This window comes from Thalassophryne amazonica, chromosome 9 (genome assembly GCF_902500255.1).
Source record: "Thalassophryne amazonica chromosome 9, fThaAma1.1, whole genome shotgun sequence".
Taxonomy (NCBI): Eukaryota; Metazoa; Chordata; class Actinopteri; order Batrachoidiformes; family Batrachoididae; genus Thalassophryne; species Thalassophryne amazonica.
The window spans coordinates 13323870-13342298 of NC_047111.1; the positions used below are offsets into that span (position 1 = coordinate 13323870).

At 42.8% G+C, this 18429-nt stretch overlaps 1 protein-coding gene across 1 annotated transcript; it reads right to left on the reverse strand.

Annotated features, from left to right (window-relative positions):
• Positions 1–17150: 17150 nt before the first annotated feature.
• Positions 17151–18092, reverse strand: LOC117517445 (olfactory receptor 56A5-like). The gene has a single exon (XM_034178460.1). The coding sequence runs from the start codon at positions 18087–18089 to the stop codon at positions 17151–17153; it is 939 nt and encodes a 312-aa protein (XP_034034351.1). The 5' UTR covers positions 18090–18092.
• Positions 18093–18429: the final 337 nt, after the last annotated feature.

The following is an 18429-nucleotide window of genomic DNA, read 5'->3' on the forward strand; positions in this document are numbered from 1 at the left end:
ACTTTGTTGTTATAACCAGAAAACAAAGGAAAAGGAAAAGAACTAACCGTGATCACTTAATCTCACACATGGAATTTATATATCCTGCATTTTTGCTCTGATCATAGATTGTAGAAAGTTTATCCAATGTGCTTTTTCATATATAATCATGTTGTGTGATAAGTTCTAAGGAAATTGTTTTACTACAGTTTTGCAATACAGTACTTGCTTGGTTTCTAAGCGGGAATTTAGGAAAGCAGACATTGATTCATTCTAAAATTAGACAAAGAAACACAGAGAAAAACCACAGTACCCAGAATTCTTGGGGGTGGAGCTTTTAACCCTTTAAAAGCATGCGGCCCCGAGGAATCACTCTCTTCTCTTACGCAATGCTCTTCGCCTCTTGCCTGTTCTTTCTCTTGGGTCTCAAGACTGCCTAGCCATCTAAAAGATTTATGACCCTTTGTCTGCCACCACGTGCTGTCGAAACATATTTCTTGCTTGTGCGCGCAAAGCTAGAAATTACTTTTTAATTTTTCTACAAATAACTTTTGTCAAGTTAAACGCGCAGGCGCATTTAACTTCCTTTGGTGATTTTTCAAATTAAAACCTTTTTCTTCTTGAACTCCAAATTCACCTCGTGAAGATTTTTCTTACAAAGTCAACCATTTTTGTATCGAATTTTTGATTTGATCTGGCTTCCAAAGACGACGACGAAAGACAAATTTTTGTTTTGGCGAATAGAAAATAAAGACACTCAAGCCTTTTTTCTGACGATCCCAGATGGCAAGTGCTGCAGAGATAAAAACATCCAGGTCAGCTGAGCCGGCAACAGAGAGTGAACTGCCCAGTCACACGGCACACGATGATTCCTGAACAAAGGGAAAAAGTAAAAAAAAAAAGTCAATTCATTCAGAAAAGGTCGACGAAAGAGCTTTATCACCGAACAGTCTGTGAAGCAAGAGCGCAAAATGGATGAAAGAGGAACTTAACAAAACCGAAGTTCACGATCTTGACACTTTAACGAAACGTGCCTGGAGCCACTGCTGGAGCAGTGTGTGTCTGCATCTCTGAGTTCCAGGACATGGCGCTGGGATGGAGCTCATAGCGCCTGAGTCCGGGAGAAACTGCAAACACAAGCTGTGGAGATCTGTGTGCATGTCAGGACCACCTGCTCTGGTTCCTCGTCCAGAACAAAAGAGGGATCATCTCCTTCATCATCAGAACCCTCACTGTCTGTCGACACTCTGTGCTCTCCGTCTTGCTAGGCTTAGAAAACAGGCTTAGAAAGCAGCAGTATGGTTTCATGCTGAGAAAGAGCACTACAGACGCAATGTTTGCTCTGAGCATACTGTTGGAGAAGTACAGAGAAGGTCAGAAAGAGTTACATTGTGTGTTTGTAGACTTAGAAAAAGCTTATGATAGGGTGCCAAGTGCTGTGGTATTGTATATGGAAGTCTGGAGTGGCAGAGAAGTATGTTAGGGTAGTGCAGGACATGTACAAGAATAGTGTGACAGTGGTGAGATGCGCAGTCGGAATGACACTCATTCAAGGTGGAGGTGGGATTACACCAAGGATCAGCTCTGAGTCCTTTCTTGTTTGCAGTGGTGATGGACAGGTTGACGGATAAGATCAGACAGGAGTCCCCATGGACTATGATGTTTGCAGATGACAATGTGATCTGTAGTGAGAGTAGAGAGCAAGTTGAGTCTAGTCTGGAGAGGTGGAGATATGCTTTGGAGAGAAGGGGAATGAAAGTCAGTAGAAGCAAGACTGAGTACATGTGTGTGAATGAGAGGGAGCCCAGTGGAATAGTGCAGTTACAAGGAGTAGAAGTGGTAAAAGTAGATGAGTTTAAATATTTGGGGTCAACTGTTCAAAGTAATGGAGAGTGTGGAAAAGAGGTGAAGAAGAGAGTGCAGGCAGGTTGGAGTGGATGGAGAAAGGTGGCAGGAGTGATTTGTGACCGAAGAATATCAGCAAGAGTGAAGTGACCCTAGTGTATTGAAAAACTATCGACCGATATCAAATCTATCATTTTGCTCTAAAATTCTGGAAAAAGTGGTGTCACTGCAGCTTGTAGACTATCTTACTGAGAATAATCTCTTTGAGCCGCTGCAGTCTGCTTTTAGAAAATATCATTCCACAGAAACGGCTCTCACTAAAGTGGTGAATGATCTTCTGCTTACAATGGATTCGGACACCGCTACGGTACTCTTGCTGTGAGATCTCAGTGCTGCATTTGATACAGTGGATCATCATATTCCAGTTGATAGGCTGGAAAATCGTTTAGGGATTACTGGGAGTGCCCTTGCATGGCTGACGTCATACTTGACCAGTCGTTCTCACTGTGTTTTGCACAGTAACACTACCTCTAACCTTAGTGACATGAAATTTGGGGTTCCTCAGGGGTCTGTCTTAGGCCCTCTGTTTTTCTCCCTTTATATAGCACCCCTTGGGCACATAATGCGGCATTTTGGGATTACCTTTCACTGCTATGCAGATGATTCTCAGTTATATATGCCAATAACTGCTGGTAATCTCGTTCACATAAAATCCTTAGAAGTTTGCCTTGCATCAGTGAGAAGTTGGATGTCTAGAAACTTCCTACTTTTAAACTCTGAAAAGACTGAAATGATGGTTCTTGGTCCAGTGAGACATCGGCATCAATTTGACCAGTTAACACTCAGCCTAGGCTTGTGTGTCATACATCACACTGACAAAGTGAGGAACCTTGGGGTAATTTTTAATCCTTCGTTGTCCTTTGGTCTCCATATTAGAAATATTACTAGGATGGCTTTCTTCCACCTGCGAAATATAGCGAAGATTCGTCCCATCCTGTCTATGCCTGATGCTGAGACCCTGATACATGCATTCATCTCTTCTAGATTGGACTACTGCAATGTTCTATTTTCTGGTTTACCGCAGTCTAGCATTAGGGGTCTCCAATTAGTTCAGAATGCTGCAGCCAGACTTTTGACATGAAGCAGAAAGTTTGACCACATTATACCCATTTTGGCATCTCTTCACTGGCTTCCTGTCCCAGTGAGATCAGATTTTAAGGTTCTGCTACTAACCTATAAAATTGTTCATGGACTGGCACCTCCCTACCTAGCTGACCTAATTAAACCTTACGTACTGGCCCAAGCTTTACGTTCTCAGGGTGCAGGACTACTTTTTGTCCCTAAGGTGAATAAGAAGTCTGTGGGTCACAGAGCTTTGTCTTATCATGCCCCTGTTCTGTGGAATGATCTCCCTGTGTCAATTAAACAATCAGATTCTGTGGAGACTTTCAAGTCCAGACTTAAGACGCACTTATTTTCCCTTTCATATGGCTAGCATACTGGTGCAGTTTTGTTTTACGCTTTTTACTCTTAATTCATGTTATTAGTAATTGTAGCGGGCCGCGGCCTCAACTTCACCTAAATTCTGGGTCTTTTAGTGAAGCTTAGGGCTAGCGGCCAGCGATCACCTTAGTATTTCTTCTGTTTTTCTTGTTGATTAATGCTGGCAAATTATACAGTATTTTTTGTTTTTCTGATGCCTGATTCTGTTTTTCTCTGTTTAAGGTGCAGCTCCATCCAGAGATGGGAGTTGTGTTTGTGTTGGCGATCCTCCTGTCCTGTGCACCAACAGCAATTCTTGTATATTCGTCCGTGAATTGTTCTGTGAATTATTTCTGTAATTTATGTTTGTAGCATGGCCCAAGCAGAGGATCACCCCTTTGAGTCTGGTCTGCTTGAGGTTTCTTCCTCAGAGGGAGTTTTTCCTTACCGCTGTTGCTCTGGGGGTTGGTAAGGTTAGACCTTACCTGTGTGAAGCGCCTTGAGGCAACTCTGTTGTGATTTGGTGCTATATAAAGGAAATAAATTGAAGGGGAAAGTTTACAAGACAGTAATGAGGACCAGCTATGTTGTACGGCTTAGAGACGGTGGCACTAACAAAAAGATAGGAGGCAGAGCTGGAGGTGGCAGAGCTGAAGATGTTGAAATTCTCTTTGGGAGTGATGAGAATGGACAAGATTAGGAATGAACATATCAGAGGGACAGCTCAGGTGGGACGGTTTGCAGACAAAGTCAGAGAGGTGAGATTGAGATGGTTTGGACATGTGCAGAGGAGGGACCCAGGGTATATACGGAGAAGGATGCTGAGGATGGAGCCACCAGGCAGGAGGAGAAGAGGGAGGCCAAAGAGGAAGTTTATGGATGTGCTGAGGGAGGACATGCAGGTGGTTGATGAGACAGAGGAAGATACAGAGGACAAGGTGAGATGGAAACGATTGATCTGCTGTGGCGACCCCTAACAGGAACAGCCACAAGACAAAGAATTATTATTATTAATAATAGCAACAACAACAACAACAACAATAGTCACAATAAGTAATAATGCTACAATACAATTTTAGTGAGAGACAAAAAGAACCTGATTAAAAACACAACAGAAAAGATAAAACCAACTAAGAATGAACATAAATAAATATAGACCTAAGTGTTTCCTGTGAACACCTAGTGACTCTTACACCTCCACTTCATCCCTGTTTTATTTACGTTTAAAGACAATTTGTTTCGGTCAAACCATATTTTCAATTTGTTAATTTGTTCAGTGATTTCCTCCAGAACTATCTTCCAAACTAGAAAACTGCTGCATCCTAGTAAGAGCAGAATACTACTGGAATGAATCTGAATAAGGGAAGTTGGGCTTTTTTCTCACCTAAATGGATGCTGCACTCACTGCAGTTTGTCTGGAATAGTCCCAGATTGCATTTCAGAGCTTCTAGAATTCAAACATTTTCCTGCGGGTGGTGTTGGAGGGCAATTTTGAGTTTCAGCTTTTTTTTATTTCTCACCACTTTCATCCCTGAATATGTCAATCGTGAGTCACTTTTGAGCGGATTAAAGTCACTAACTGGGACTCCTGTCTTGTTGAGAGAAAGAAACGAGAATCGTCCTCCGTTCTGTTCACACAGCTCCAAACGCAGCGCGGCTCTCTGCCGAGTCAAGTTAGAATGATAGAGTCCAGTCGAAATTAATACATTCAAAGTGAAACGTCATTTAAATCAACTGACACCTCTTTCCAAATGTTGTAATACAAACAAACTGCAATCAGTCAAAAGTTTTTTCCTCCCAAAATGAGACGTCCTGCGCTGACGTGCAGCAGCCGGCTAAGCTCAGCTCAGAGATATGGAGAGACATTCATGACAAAATATCTGAAAGGAAATGCTTTTGACAAAACTACAGATTTTATTTGTTTTTATTTATGTCCAGAGATCAAGGATACAGTGACCAATTTAAAATGTTGTTGACATAGAAAACCTGTAAAACCTACTTTTAGTACACAGAAAATTCACAAGAGGTATTGATAAGGGAATAGATAAGGAATCGGATCAATAATGGCATCTATTGATAAAATCTTATCAATACCCATCCCTAGTATGGACTGCAGGCAGGCCAGTCTAGTACCCGCACTCTTTTACAACAAAACCACGCTGTTGTAACACATGCAAAATGTGGCTTGGCATTGTCTTGCTGAAATAAGCAGGGACGTCCCTGAAAAAGACGTTGCTTGGATGGCAACATGTGTTGCTCCAAACCCTGGATGTACCTTTCAGCATTGATGGTGCCATCACAGATGTGTAACTTGTCCATGCCATGGGCACTAACACCCCCATACCATCACAGATGCTGGCTTTTGAACTTTGCGCTGGTAACAATCTGGATGATCTTTTTACTCTTTTGTCTGGAGGACACGACGTCCATGATTTCCAAAAACAATTTGAAATGTGGAGTCTGTCCGTTTCAAATGAGCTTGGGTTCAGAGGAGGCGGCGGCGTTTCTGGATGTTGGTGATGTTTGGCTTTCGCTTTGCATGGTAGAGTTTTAACTTGCACTTGTATATGTAGCGATGAACTGTGTTAACTGACAATGGTTTTCTGAAGTGTTCTTGAGCCCATGTGGTAAGATCCTTTACACAATGATGTCAGTTTTTAATGCAGTGTCACCTGAGGGATCGAAGGTCACGGGCATTCAATGTTGGTTTTCGGACTTGCTGCTTATGTGTAGAATGTATTATGGACTGTAGATGATGGAATCCATAAATTCCTTGCAATTGAACCTTGAGAAATATTGTTCTTAAACTGTCGAGCGTTAATCCTTGTTTTACTGCGCCCCATGCTCGAAGGGATTTCACCCGCAGTTCTTTAGTCATGCAGCAGAGGTTTTACTCAGATGACACTAACATTTCCCACTTCTTGGTTATTGAGTTTTGCTTTGATGCCACCAGGTAAAAAACCTTAAAACACACATACATACATAACTGTAAATATGATATACCATAAACCATTACCAAAATAACTATCTTAATTTAACGGTGCATACCTTATGAATCAATTAATCAATTTCATTTAATTAAATCATTTCCTAAAATACATATGAAAACAGCCAACACCAAATTATTGTCCTCATTATCATTACTGATTGATACAGCCACATGATTGGACAAATTACCCATTGCACATTGCCCAATAAATAATCAGCAGCTTATATTATCAAACTGTAAAGTAACAATCAAGAATTATAAATTAAAATCATAAGCCCACAGCCAACCAGCTTACAGCTTCAATGCACGTGAATTTAAGTGGATATTCACGCCCACACCACATACACAAAGAGACCCCTTTTTCCTGCAAAGTATCTACAAGTCATGCCATCCAAACTACACACAAACAATGCCCCATGGTGCCCACAGTGCCTTCACAAGCGCGAGTAGCGACGTGAGGCAGAGGTAAAGATGCCCAACAGTGTGATCGTATTAATACACAAAAGTCTTACCGGCTGCCTTTCTCAGATTGTTTGCAGGTACACGCGCAGTTGTTTGAAGTCAATCGGAACGAGCGTAGCCTAAGACTCGCCCCGCAACCACTACTTGTCACTATAGTAACATCCGGTATGAATGAAGTCCGCCACTATAAAGGGCCCGGGTGCACGCGCTAACCGGCCGACAGTTCCACCCTGATCAGTGCAAATGACAAACAGCTGATCAGCGCGACACCTCCCACTCGAGCTTCATGCGCACACGCACCCAAGTTGCATTGTCCGCATTGAAGGTCGCCCATATCAGAATTATAATCCTTGTTCCTCAATAGGCAGCAGAACAACTAGCCGCCTCACATCCCTGTGAAGCACGGCCCCACTGCACCTCGCCCTCAGATCTTTCCCTGGTTGTCCAGGCTGTGAGGCCGGAGGACACTGGCCAGAAGCGACGAGCACATCCACATCTCTCACGACACCTCTGCGATCCAGGTTGACAGCAACGATCCTTCCCAGACGAAACTGACCACGCAGAGCATTCTGGTCGCAAAGCCAGACAACATCCCCGACAGCAACATTCCTCTCGAGTGTGTGCCACTTGCTTCTGATAAAGAGATTTGGACCAGCCATTTGACACCAGGACCTCCAGAAGCTTTTGACTTGGGTTTGGATCTCTTGAAGGCGTTTGAACGGATAACCTTCAAAATCAAAGGTCTTGAAGTCTCCATCCTGAGACGCCCGACATAGCAGGAGGTGGTTCAGTGTCACGTACTGGATCCGATCTTCTTGACTCTAGATTCTTGCATCAACTGGACGCTCATTCGCCAGGTTAGCCGCCATCTGAAGTGCTGTGAGGAATTCGTTGAAAGTGAGATTGACTGTTTTATTGAGATTTTGAAGAGCCTGCTTCACAATCCGCACTGCAGCTTCCGCAGCTCCATTTTGATGGGGAGAATCAGCGGGTAGTACTTTCCAGGCCCAGCTTGTGCCATTTCTCGCAGCATACTCCTCCAAGCCAGCAGTGTCTTGAGCCTGAAGGAATGCATAGAGATCTTCTAGGACTGGTAGGACAGCGCGACATAAACTGTTGGACTATGGTAAACATACCACTGTCCCAGCTTTTTTGAAACATGTTGCAGGCATCCATTTCAAAATGAGCAAATATTTGCACAAAAACAATAAAGTTTATCAGTTTGAACATTAAATATCTTGTCTTTGTGGTGTATTCAATTGAATATAGTTCGAAGAGGATTTCAATCAATCAATCAACTTTTTTCTTATATAGCGCCAAATCACAACAAACAGTTGCCCCAAGGCGCTCCATATTGCAAGGCAAGGCCATACAATAACCATGAAAAACCCCAACGGTCAAAACGACCCCCTATGAGCAAGCACTTGGCCACAGTGGGAAGGAAAAACTCCCTTTTAACAGGAAGAAACCTCCAGCAGAACCAGGCTCAGGGAGGGGCAGTCTTCTGCTGAGACTGGTTGGGGCTGAGGGAAAGAACCAGGAAAAAGACATGCCGAGAAGGGGGGCAGAGATCGATCACTAATGATTAAATGCAGAGTGATGCATACGGAGCAAAAAAAGAAAGAAACAGTGCATCATGGGAACCCCCCCACAGTCTACGTCTAAAGCAATATAACCAAGGGATGGTCCAGGGTCACCCGATCCAGCCCTAACTATAAGCCTTAGTGAAAAGGAAAGTTTTAAGCCTAATCTTAAAAGTAGAGAGGGTATCTGTCTCCCTGATCTGAATTGGGAGCTGGTTCCACAGGAGAGGAGCCTGAAAGCTGAAGGCTCTGCCTCCCATTCTACTCTTACAAACCCTAGGAACTACAAGTAAGCCCGCAGTCTGAGAGCGAAGCGCTCTAATGGGGTAATATGGTACTACGAGGTCCCTAAGATAAGATGGGACCTGATTATTCAAAACCTTATAAGTAAGAAGAAGAATTTTAAATTCTATTCTAGAATTAACAGGAAGCCAATGAAGAGAGGCCAACACGGGTGAGATATGCTCTCTCCTGCTAGTCCCCGTCAGTACTCTAGCTGCAGCATTCTGAACCAACTGAAGGCTTTTTAGGGAACTTTTAGGACAACCTGATAATAATGAATTACAATAGTCCAGCCTAGAGGAAATAAATGCATGAATTAGTTTTTCAGCATCACTCTGAGACAAGACCTTTCTGATTTTAGAGATATTGCGTGAATGCAAAAAGGCAGTCCTACATATTTGTTTAATATGTGCTTTGAATGACATATCCTGATCAAAAATAACTCCAAGATTTCTCACAGTATTACTAGAGATCAGGGAAATGCCATCCAGAGTAACGATCTGGTTAGACACCATGCTTCTAAGATTTGTGGGGCCAAGTACAATAACTTCAGTTTTATCTGAGTTTAAAAGCAGGAAATTAGAGGTCATCCATGTCTTTATGTCTGTAAGACAATCCTGCAGTTTAGCTAATTGGTGTGTGTCCTCTGGCTTCATGGATAGATAAAGCTGGGTATCATCTGCGTAACAATGAAAATTTAAGCAATACCATCTAATAATACTGCCCAAGGGAAGCATGTATAAAGTGAATAAAATTGGTCCTAGCACAGAACCTTGTGGAACTCCATAATTAACTTTAGTCTGTGAAGAAGATTCCCCATTTACATGAACAAACTGTAATCTATTAGACAAATATGATTCAAACCACCGCAGCGCAGTGCCTTTAATACCTATGACATGCTCTAATCTCTGTAATAAAATTTTATGGTCAACAGTATCAAAAGCAGCACTGAGGTCCAACAGAACAAGCACAGAGATAAGTCCACTGTCCGAAGCCATAAGAAGATCATTTGTAACCTTCACTAATGCTGTTTCTGTACTATGATGAATTCTAAAACCTGACTGAAACTCTTCAAATAGACCATTCCTCTGCAGGTGATCAGTTAGCTGTTTTACAACTACCCTCTCAAGAATCTTTGAGAGAAAAGGAAGGTTGGAGATTGGCCTATGATTAGCTAAGATAGCTGGGTCAAGTGATGGCTTTTTAAGTAATGGTTTAATTACTGCCACCTTAAAGGCCTGTGGTACATAACCAACTAACAAAGATAGATTGATCATATTTAAGATTGAAGCATTAAATAATGGTAGGACTTCCTTGAGCAGCCTGGCAGGAATGGGGTCTAATAAGCATGTTGATGGTTTGGATGAAGTAACTAATGAAAATAACTCAGACAGAACAATCGGAGAGAAAGAGTCTAACCAAATACCGGCATCACTGAAAGCAGCCAAAGATAACGATACATCTTTGGGATGGTTATGAGTAATTTTTTCTCTAATAGTCAAAATTTTGTTAGCAAAGAAAGTCATGAAGTCATCACTAGTTAAAGTTAATGGAATACTCAGCTCAATAGAGCTCTGACTCTTTGTCAGCCTGGCTACAGTGCTGAAAGAAACCTGGGGTTGTTCTTATTTTCTTCAATTAGTGATGAGTAGAAAGATGTCCTAGCTTCACGGAGGGCTTTCTTATAGAGCAACAAACTCTTTTTCCAGGCTAAGTGAAGATCTTCTAAATTAGTGAGACGCCATTTCCTCTCCAACTTACGGGTTATCTGCTTTAAGCTACGAGTTTGTGAGTTATACCACGGAGTCAGACACTTCTGATTTAAAGCTCTCTTTTTCAGAGGAGCTACAGCATCCAAAGTTGTCTTCAATGAGGATGTAAAACTATTGACGAGATACTCTAGCTCCCTTACAGAGTTTAGGTAGCTACTCTGCTCTGTGTTGGTATATGACATTAGAGAACATAAAGAAGGAATCATATCCTTAAACCTAGTTACAGCGCTTTCTGAAAGACTTCTAGTGTAATGAAACTTATTCCCCACTGCAGGGTAGTCCATCAGGGTAAATGTAAATGTTATTAAAAAATGATCAGACAGAAGGGAGTTTTCAGGGAATACTGTTAAGTCTTCTATTTCCATACCATAAGTCAGAACAAGATCTAAAATATGATTAAAGTGGTGGGTGGACTCATTTACTTTTTGAGCAAAGCCGATAGAGTCTAATAATAGATTAAATGCAGTGTTGAGGCTGTCATTCTCAGCATCTGTGTGGATGTTAAAATCGCCCACTATAATTATCTTATCTGAGCTAAGCACTAAGTCAGACAAAAGGTCTGAATGGATTTGCAAATCATTGTATTCTGTTTTTATTTACATTTTACACAACGTCCCAACTTTCAATTGAATTGGGGTTGTAATTCATATGAACATCTGAGTCTCCACTCTGCCCATGATGGTATGTATTGCTAGGATCACAAGAATAAAAATCAGCCGTATTACTCTGTCACTGTATATCGGCCCCTGGCCCATACTCTGAATTCTTAGTTGAATTTGGTGTGTTTATGTCTAACTTACCATACCATCTTTATTTATAAACCATGTTACTAAAACCAACGCTGACCCAAAGTGCTGTACACTAAAACATACAGTTAAAACATTGACATATATTTAAACAAGTTAATAAATATAAAATATAAAATATAAAAACTGTAAAATCTAAAAAACAAAGTCTCACTGTGGTCAAAAGCCACAGAAAAAAGATGTCTAAAAGACGCCTAAAAGTCAAAGGCAAACTGTTCCACAACTGAGCTTCCTTTTAGGGGAGGTGATGGTCCAGAGGTGAAGGTGTTTGTGCTTGAGACCAGAAGATCCTTGGTTCAAATTCCAGCTTGACTGGAAAATCACTAAGGGCCCTTGGGCAAGGTCCTTAATCTGCTATTGCTCCTGGTGTGTAGTGAGTAAGCGCTTTGAGCGTCTGATGCAGATGGAAAAGAGCTATATAAATGTAGTCCATTTACCATTTATTTTAGATCTCAGTACCTCCAGGAGCAACTAGTTAGCTAACCTGAGAGACCGACAAGGTATATAAGGGTGAAGAAGCCCAGAGAGGTAGAATGGGGCTAAGTCATGAAGAGACTGAAAACAGACAAGAATTTTAAAATGGACCTTAAAATATACCGTATTTTTCGGACTATAAGTCGCACTTTTTTACATGTTTTGGCCGGGGGTGCGACCTATACTCCAGAGCGACTTATAAATGAAAAATACGAGGTCTGTTAGAAAAGTATCCGACCTTTTTATTTTTTGCAAAAACCATATGGATTTGAATCATGTGTGATAGCATCAGCCAAGCTTGAACCTTCGTACGCTTCCCTGTCGGTTGTGTCATTTGCCTGTGAGCAGGCTTTGTGTGAGCAGTGGACCACCCCTCTCGTTGGATTTTTATTGCGAATAAATGTCTGAACGATTTGGAGCTTTGCTGCATCAAATTTTTCCAGAAACTGTGAGAGACCTCCAGGTGGACACCATTCGGAAAATTCAGATGGCTTTCAGGGACAATTTTATGGGGATTACACAGATTAAGGAGTGCTCCAGCCGATTTAAAGACCACCCACAGCGTCTGAGAGCGTGGCACACTCCGAGCGCCGATCGACAGGCTGACACCCCGCTGAAACAACCAGATCATTTCCAACGTGAAGACTTTGTTGATCCGGGACGTCGTCTGACTTCCACAAAAATGGCAGAAGACGTGGACATCAAGACTTTTTTCGGCACATTCCACTGTTATAGGAGTTATTTTCATGGAAAGAGAAGCGGAGGGATGCACCACCGTGCTGCTCATGGCGCAGGACAAAAGCACCTCCGTGTTGGTCTCACAGGACAGCTTTCAGATGGCTTTCAGACGGCTTTCGGTGGCTTTTCAGTCGTGTGACTATCCGAGAAATTGTGCATGAGCTGGACATGCCAGAACATGTCCTGTGAGGCTTCATCACGGCGTTGCTTCGCGCCATGCGGCTCCACTGCGATGCGCGGAATTCCTCCGCACGTCTGTCTCAATGTACCGAAAAAGTTCAGATGTCCATGTCTTCCGCAATTCCTGTGGAAGTCAGATGACGTCCCGGATCAACACAGCATCCAGTGTGGAAATGAACGGCACATTTCACTGTTACAGGAGTTTTTTTCATGGAAAGAGAAGCGGAGGGATGTGCCACTGTGCCGCTCATGGCACGGGACAAAAGCACCTCCGTGTTGGTCTCACAGGACGGCTTTCAGATGGCTTTCAGACAGCTTTCGGTGGCTTTTCAGTCATGTAACTATCCGAGAAATTGTGCATGAGCTGGACATGCCAGAACATGTCCTGTGAGGCTTCATCACGGCGTTGCTTTGCGCCATGCGGCTCCACCGCGACGTGCGGAATTCCTCCGCACATCTGTCTCAGTGTGCCGAAAAAGTGCAGATGTCCACGTCTTCCGCAATTCCTGTAGAAGTCAGACGACGTCCCGGATCAACACAGCATCCAGTGTGGAAATGAACGGCACATTTCACTGTTACAGGAGTTTTTGTCATGGAAAGAGGAGCGGAGGAATTCCACACATCGCGGTGGAGCCGCATGGCGTAAAGCAACGCCGTGATGAAGCCTCACAGGACATGTTCTGACATGTCCAGCTCATGCACAATTTCTCGGATAGTCACACGACTGAAAAGCCACTAAAATCCATCTGAAAGCCGTCCTGTGAGACCAACACGGAGGTGCTTTTTTCCTGCTCCATGAGCGGCTCCGTGGCGCATCCCTCCACTTCTCTTTCCATGAAAAAAACTGTAACAGTGGAATGTGCCGAAAAAGTCCTGATGTCCACATCTTCTGCCATTTTTGTGGAAGTCAGACGACGTCCGGGATCAACAAAGCCTTCACGTTGGAAATGATCTGGTTGTTTCAGCGGGGTTTCAGCCTGTCGATCGGCGGTCAGAGTGCGCCGCGCTCTCAGACACTGTGGGCAGTCTTTAAAACAGCTGGAGCACTCCTTAATCTGTGTAATCCCCATAAAATCTTCCCTGAAAGTCATCTGAATTTTCCGAATGGTGTCCACCTGGAGGTCTCTCACAGTTTCTGGAAAAATTTGATGCAGCAAAGCTCCAAATCGTTCAGACATTTATTCGCAATAAAAATCCGACGAGAGGGGTGGACCACTGCTCACACAAAGCCTGCTCACAGGCGAATGATGCAACCGACAGGCGTGAAAAAACTCACGCATGCGCAAGAAGGTTCAAGCTTGGCTGATGCAATCACACGTGATTCAAATCCATATAGTTTTTGCAAAAAATAAAAAGGTCGGATACTTTTCTAACAGACCTTGTATACTGGTAGATTCTCAATTAATTTACCGTAATAAAACAATTTTACGTGACAGAGTCGGTCTATGTTTTAAAATGGCCACCGGAAACGGAAATGCAATGCATCATGGGCACTGTAGTATGGCGGCTGCCCTATAGGTCACGCTGGTCACGATAACCAATCAGAGAACAGAACATTGGGTGCGTATTCCTCACCTCACCCAGACAATGATTGTGAAACAGCGTGTGAAGCAGATGAACACGGTGCTTGCTGTTATTCCGGGAGGACTAACAAAACAGCTTCAACCCTTGGATATCAGTGTGAGCAGAGTGTTTAAGTTGACGCTGAGAGCTGCGTGGGAGCACTGGGTGAGCAACGGCGGAGGATTAGCGCCTGCACTTGGAAGGAGCTGGCGTCAACACCACGGGGAGGTCATGAGCTGCGCAGGAAGGTGCTGCACGAACATCGGCAGCTGACACCTGGTGTGTACTATGGTCCACAGTGGGTAATATGTTAGAAAAGAACCGTTCAGCGATGGTGCGGGTTATGGTTCGGCTCGCAATGTGGTCCGTAAAATACAAACATATCCGTAGGTAAAATGCAGCTCAGAAGAGGGCACTCAAGGCTTGTGTGACTGTTCCTGCGACTTCTACCATAGAAAAATAAAAATTTCAACATTACTGATAACTTAACAAGACAACGGAGAAGGCCCGAAAAAATGCCACCAAGAAGAAAATCATACTCTGCAGATTACAAGTTGCGACTGGTGAAATATGCATCTGAAAACGGTAGCCGTCACAATATTATCATCTGAACTTTTCATGTTAAGTTACCATACCTGTATGTCTATGCGACTTATAGTCCAGTGCGACTTATTTATGGTTTATTTTCTTTATAATGGATAAAGTGGCTGGTGCGACTTATACTCCGGTGCGACTTATAGTCCGGAAAATACGGTACAGGTGATGAGAGGTCAAGACAGGGGTAATGTGCTCTCTCTTTTGAGTTCCTGTCAAAAGTCACACAGTAGCATTCTGAACCAGCTGCAAACGTGAAAGCAGTGACTGACTGACTCCCACATAAAGTGAGTTCCAAGTGAGATGAAATAAAAGCATGGATCACTGTCTCAAAATGCTCTCTAGAAAGAAAAATTTTTACTGTAGCCATATGCTTTAAATGATAAATTTTGGATTTTACTACAGCTGCAATTTGGCTGTCCATTTTAAAATCACGATCCACCTTAAAAACAAGATCAGCAATCACAGGCGTAAAATATACCTCCAAGGGTCCCAAATCAACAGAGGAAGACTCACATGGACCACTAGATCCAAACACCATCGCCTCTGTTTTCTTTTCATTAAAAAATCCAAAGCCAACCAAGCTTTAATATCATTTAAACATACCAGAAGCTGTTTCAAGGGAAGAACATTGTTCTGTTTCAAGGGCAAGTAAATTTGGCAATCATCTGCATAACAATAGAATGAAATCCCATGTCTTCTAAGAATACAGCCCAAAGGCAGTAAATACAGTGAAAAAAGCAGCGGCCCTAAAATAGAGCTCTGTGGAACGACACGTCAAAGGAACTGCAGATGATTCTGAACCAAGAATATTCACTGAAAAAGTTGTAACTGCCAGATAAGCCCAAAACCATTCGAGTGCAGTAACTGATATAAATATATTTTATTTGTTGAAATTATTATTATAAGTAGTATTAGTAGTAGTAGAAAAAGGTTTTAAAAGTGGACCTTTAATCTAGGGGTGTTGTGGGGGGAGGGGTCTCTGCCCCTCTTGGGCGATGGAGTACAAAGAATGGATAACGTTTATTTATGAAGAAAGTTTGATCAGGATTTTTTTTTAATGTCATGTCATCCTCAGAGAGTTTAGGTGCATTTGGGTGGAAAAAAAGTGCTAGTTGTTAAGGTGTCGTGGATCAGCTGTTATTAACAAGACTGACAGAGCGGCTCCGAGTTTTAAATAAAGAAAAAAAAAAAAACATTAAAATGTCTTAGTAAAGTTCAGTGCAGGTGTGCCACTGTCACTGCACTTTGAGAGATAATTGTTTTTCAACTCGGAGCTGCTGCACAAAACCGTGCTTGAAAAGTTCGCAGCTCGCTGAAAGTGGGCAAAGTGGGCAGTTCAGTTGAACCCCGACCCCTTGCCCATGGACCAATTTAATGCTGCGATCGTACAACAATGCAAAAATAATAGGAATGCACAGTGACTTGGAGAAACAACTTTAATCTGATTACTGATTTGGAAAGATTAACGCGTTAGATTACTCGCTACTGAAAAAAGCAGTCAGATTAGAGTAACGCATTACTCAGTAAAGCATTACCCGCATCACTAGTCATCAGTTTGAATGGCTAACACTAAACCTAGACACATGTGATACATATCACAGTGATAAAAGTGAGAAACCTTATGGGGAAACCACACTATCCTTTGTTCTACACATTAGAGAAACTATAAGGACCTGTGACTCTTGACGATTGGATTACTACAATGTCTCTGTCTTACTGCAGTCCAGCATTAGAGGTCTCCAACTGGTTCAGAATGCTGCTGCTGGAGTAATGACAAGGAGCAGAAAGTTGGACCATATTGGCCCAGTGCTGGCCGTCCTACACTGGCTTCCTGTCCCTGTGAGGTCAGATTTTAAGGTTTTGTTATTAACATAGAAAATCCTTCATGAACTGGCTCCATCCGATCTGGTCGACCTAATTAAACCTTATCAACTGGCCCATGTCCTGTGTTCTCAGGATGTAGAATGACTGTGTCCCTAAGGATAAAAAGAAGTCAGCAGGCCACAGAGCTTTCTATTACCTTGTGCCAGTCCAAAGCAGTGGCTCATCCCTTGGTATCTGGTCTGTTTGAGGTTTCTTTGTCAAAAAATGCAAGACGGAGTTTTTCTCCATGACTGTCGCCAACATGCTCGCTTAGGGGGGTTGGTAAGATCAGAGTTTACCTTTGTGATATGCCTTGTGTTGTGATTTGATGCTATATAATTAAATTTAAATGAATTAACACCTGACAATTGATGAAGTTTTGCTCTAAAGGTTCAACGGAAGTTCGCTGAACCAAAAGCAAGAAAAAAAAAAAACAATGTAAACAAAAAGACTCGGCCTTCATCAACTTTTTTGTGTAAACTAACTGTAAGTAAATTCATCTGACACATTAAACTTAACAAGTTTATTTTACATGTTACATGTTGTCCTTTAGGACTCTTAAATATGATAATAATTTTTGTCTGACCATTTGGATTTGCAGCCCATAAATCACAGGATCAAGAGCAGGAGGGATCACGTGCAACATGACGGAAGCTACCTTCTGTTGGTCCGATAAGTCGGGGAAACGGTGAAGGGTGACAGCGATGATGCACAACACCAGCATGAGGAGATATAAAGTCAGGTGAGATGCACAAGTCTGTAGTGCCCGGCTGTTCAGGACTTTGTTCTTCCGGCTCAAACACACTGCTGCAATTTTCAAGTAGGTGAGTGTGATGCTGCCCAGAGATGAGCCCAGTATGACAATGGTGCTGCCGAGACCGTAGATTTGATTGATGAGGACACTTTCACATGACAGTTTGAACAAAGAGGCATTCTCACAGAACGGGTTAAAGATAACCTGCCTGCAGCGTGACAGACGGATGGTGAGGCCCAGCAGGATGGATACCCAAGTGAAAGCCACAACCCAAGCTGACACCGACAGCTTCACCACCATCCTGTTGGTCATGATGGTGGAGTAGCCTAGGGGCTTACAAATGGCCACATATCGATCGAAGGCCATGATCATCAGCACAGTGTGAGCAGCACATGCATGAAAATGAGCAAAAAAGGCCTGAATGACACAGTTTACGTAGTGAATGTAACGATCCGTGATGGGAACAAAAATCTGACTCAGTAAAGGTGGAATGATGGCTGTTGCTTCAAAGACATCGTTAACAATCATATTACAGAAGAGCAGATACATGGGCTGATGGAGGCTCTTCTCCAAGGAGATCAGGATGAACAGGCTGATGTTGGACACCATGATGAAGATGTAGGTGAGGAGGAGGAAGGTGAAGACAGGAATGGAAGCCTCTGAGCTGACCTTTAACCCTTCAATATTCAGCATATCTGTATTGAAAGTCTGGTTCTCCATGGAGACGACCCTGGAGAAAGTCACAGAAAGAAAATTTGACTGAGAGGAGAACAGAGCTGGAACCAAACACACACACCGTGATTCAACAAAGAAATGTGGAATATTTAAACCCACACAAGGTGGAAAAAACTACAACCTGACTGTATGAATACAAAAGACAAGAAACACTGAGACACAAAATGCAAATGAAAGAAATGAAATCACTGAGCTGGGTGGCTGGTCGGGCAGGAAAGTGGGACAAAACATCATCACTGTGTCTGTGTGTGTGTGTGTGTGTGTCTGTGTGTCGTCTTACCTCTGCTGATGTGAAGATTTCCAGGTGAACCAGCTGGTTTTATCA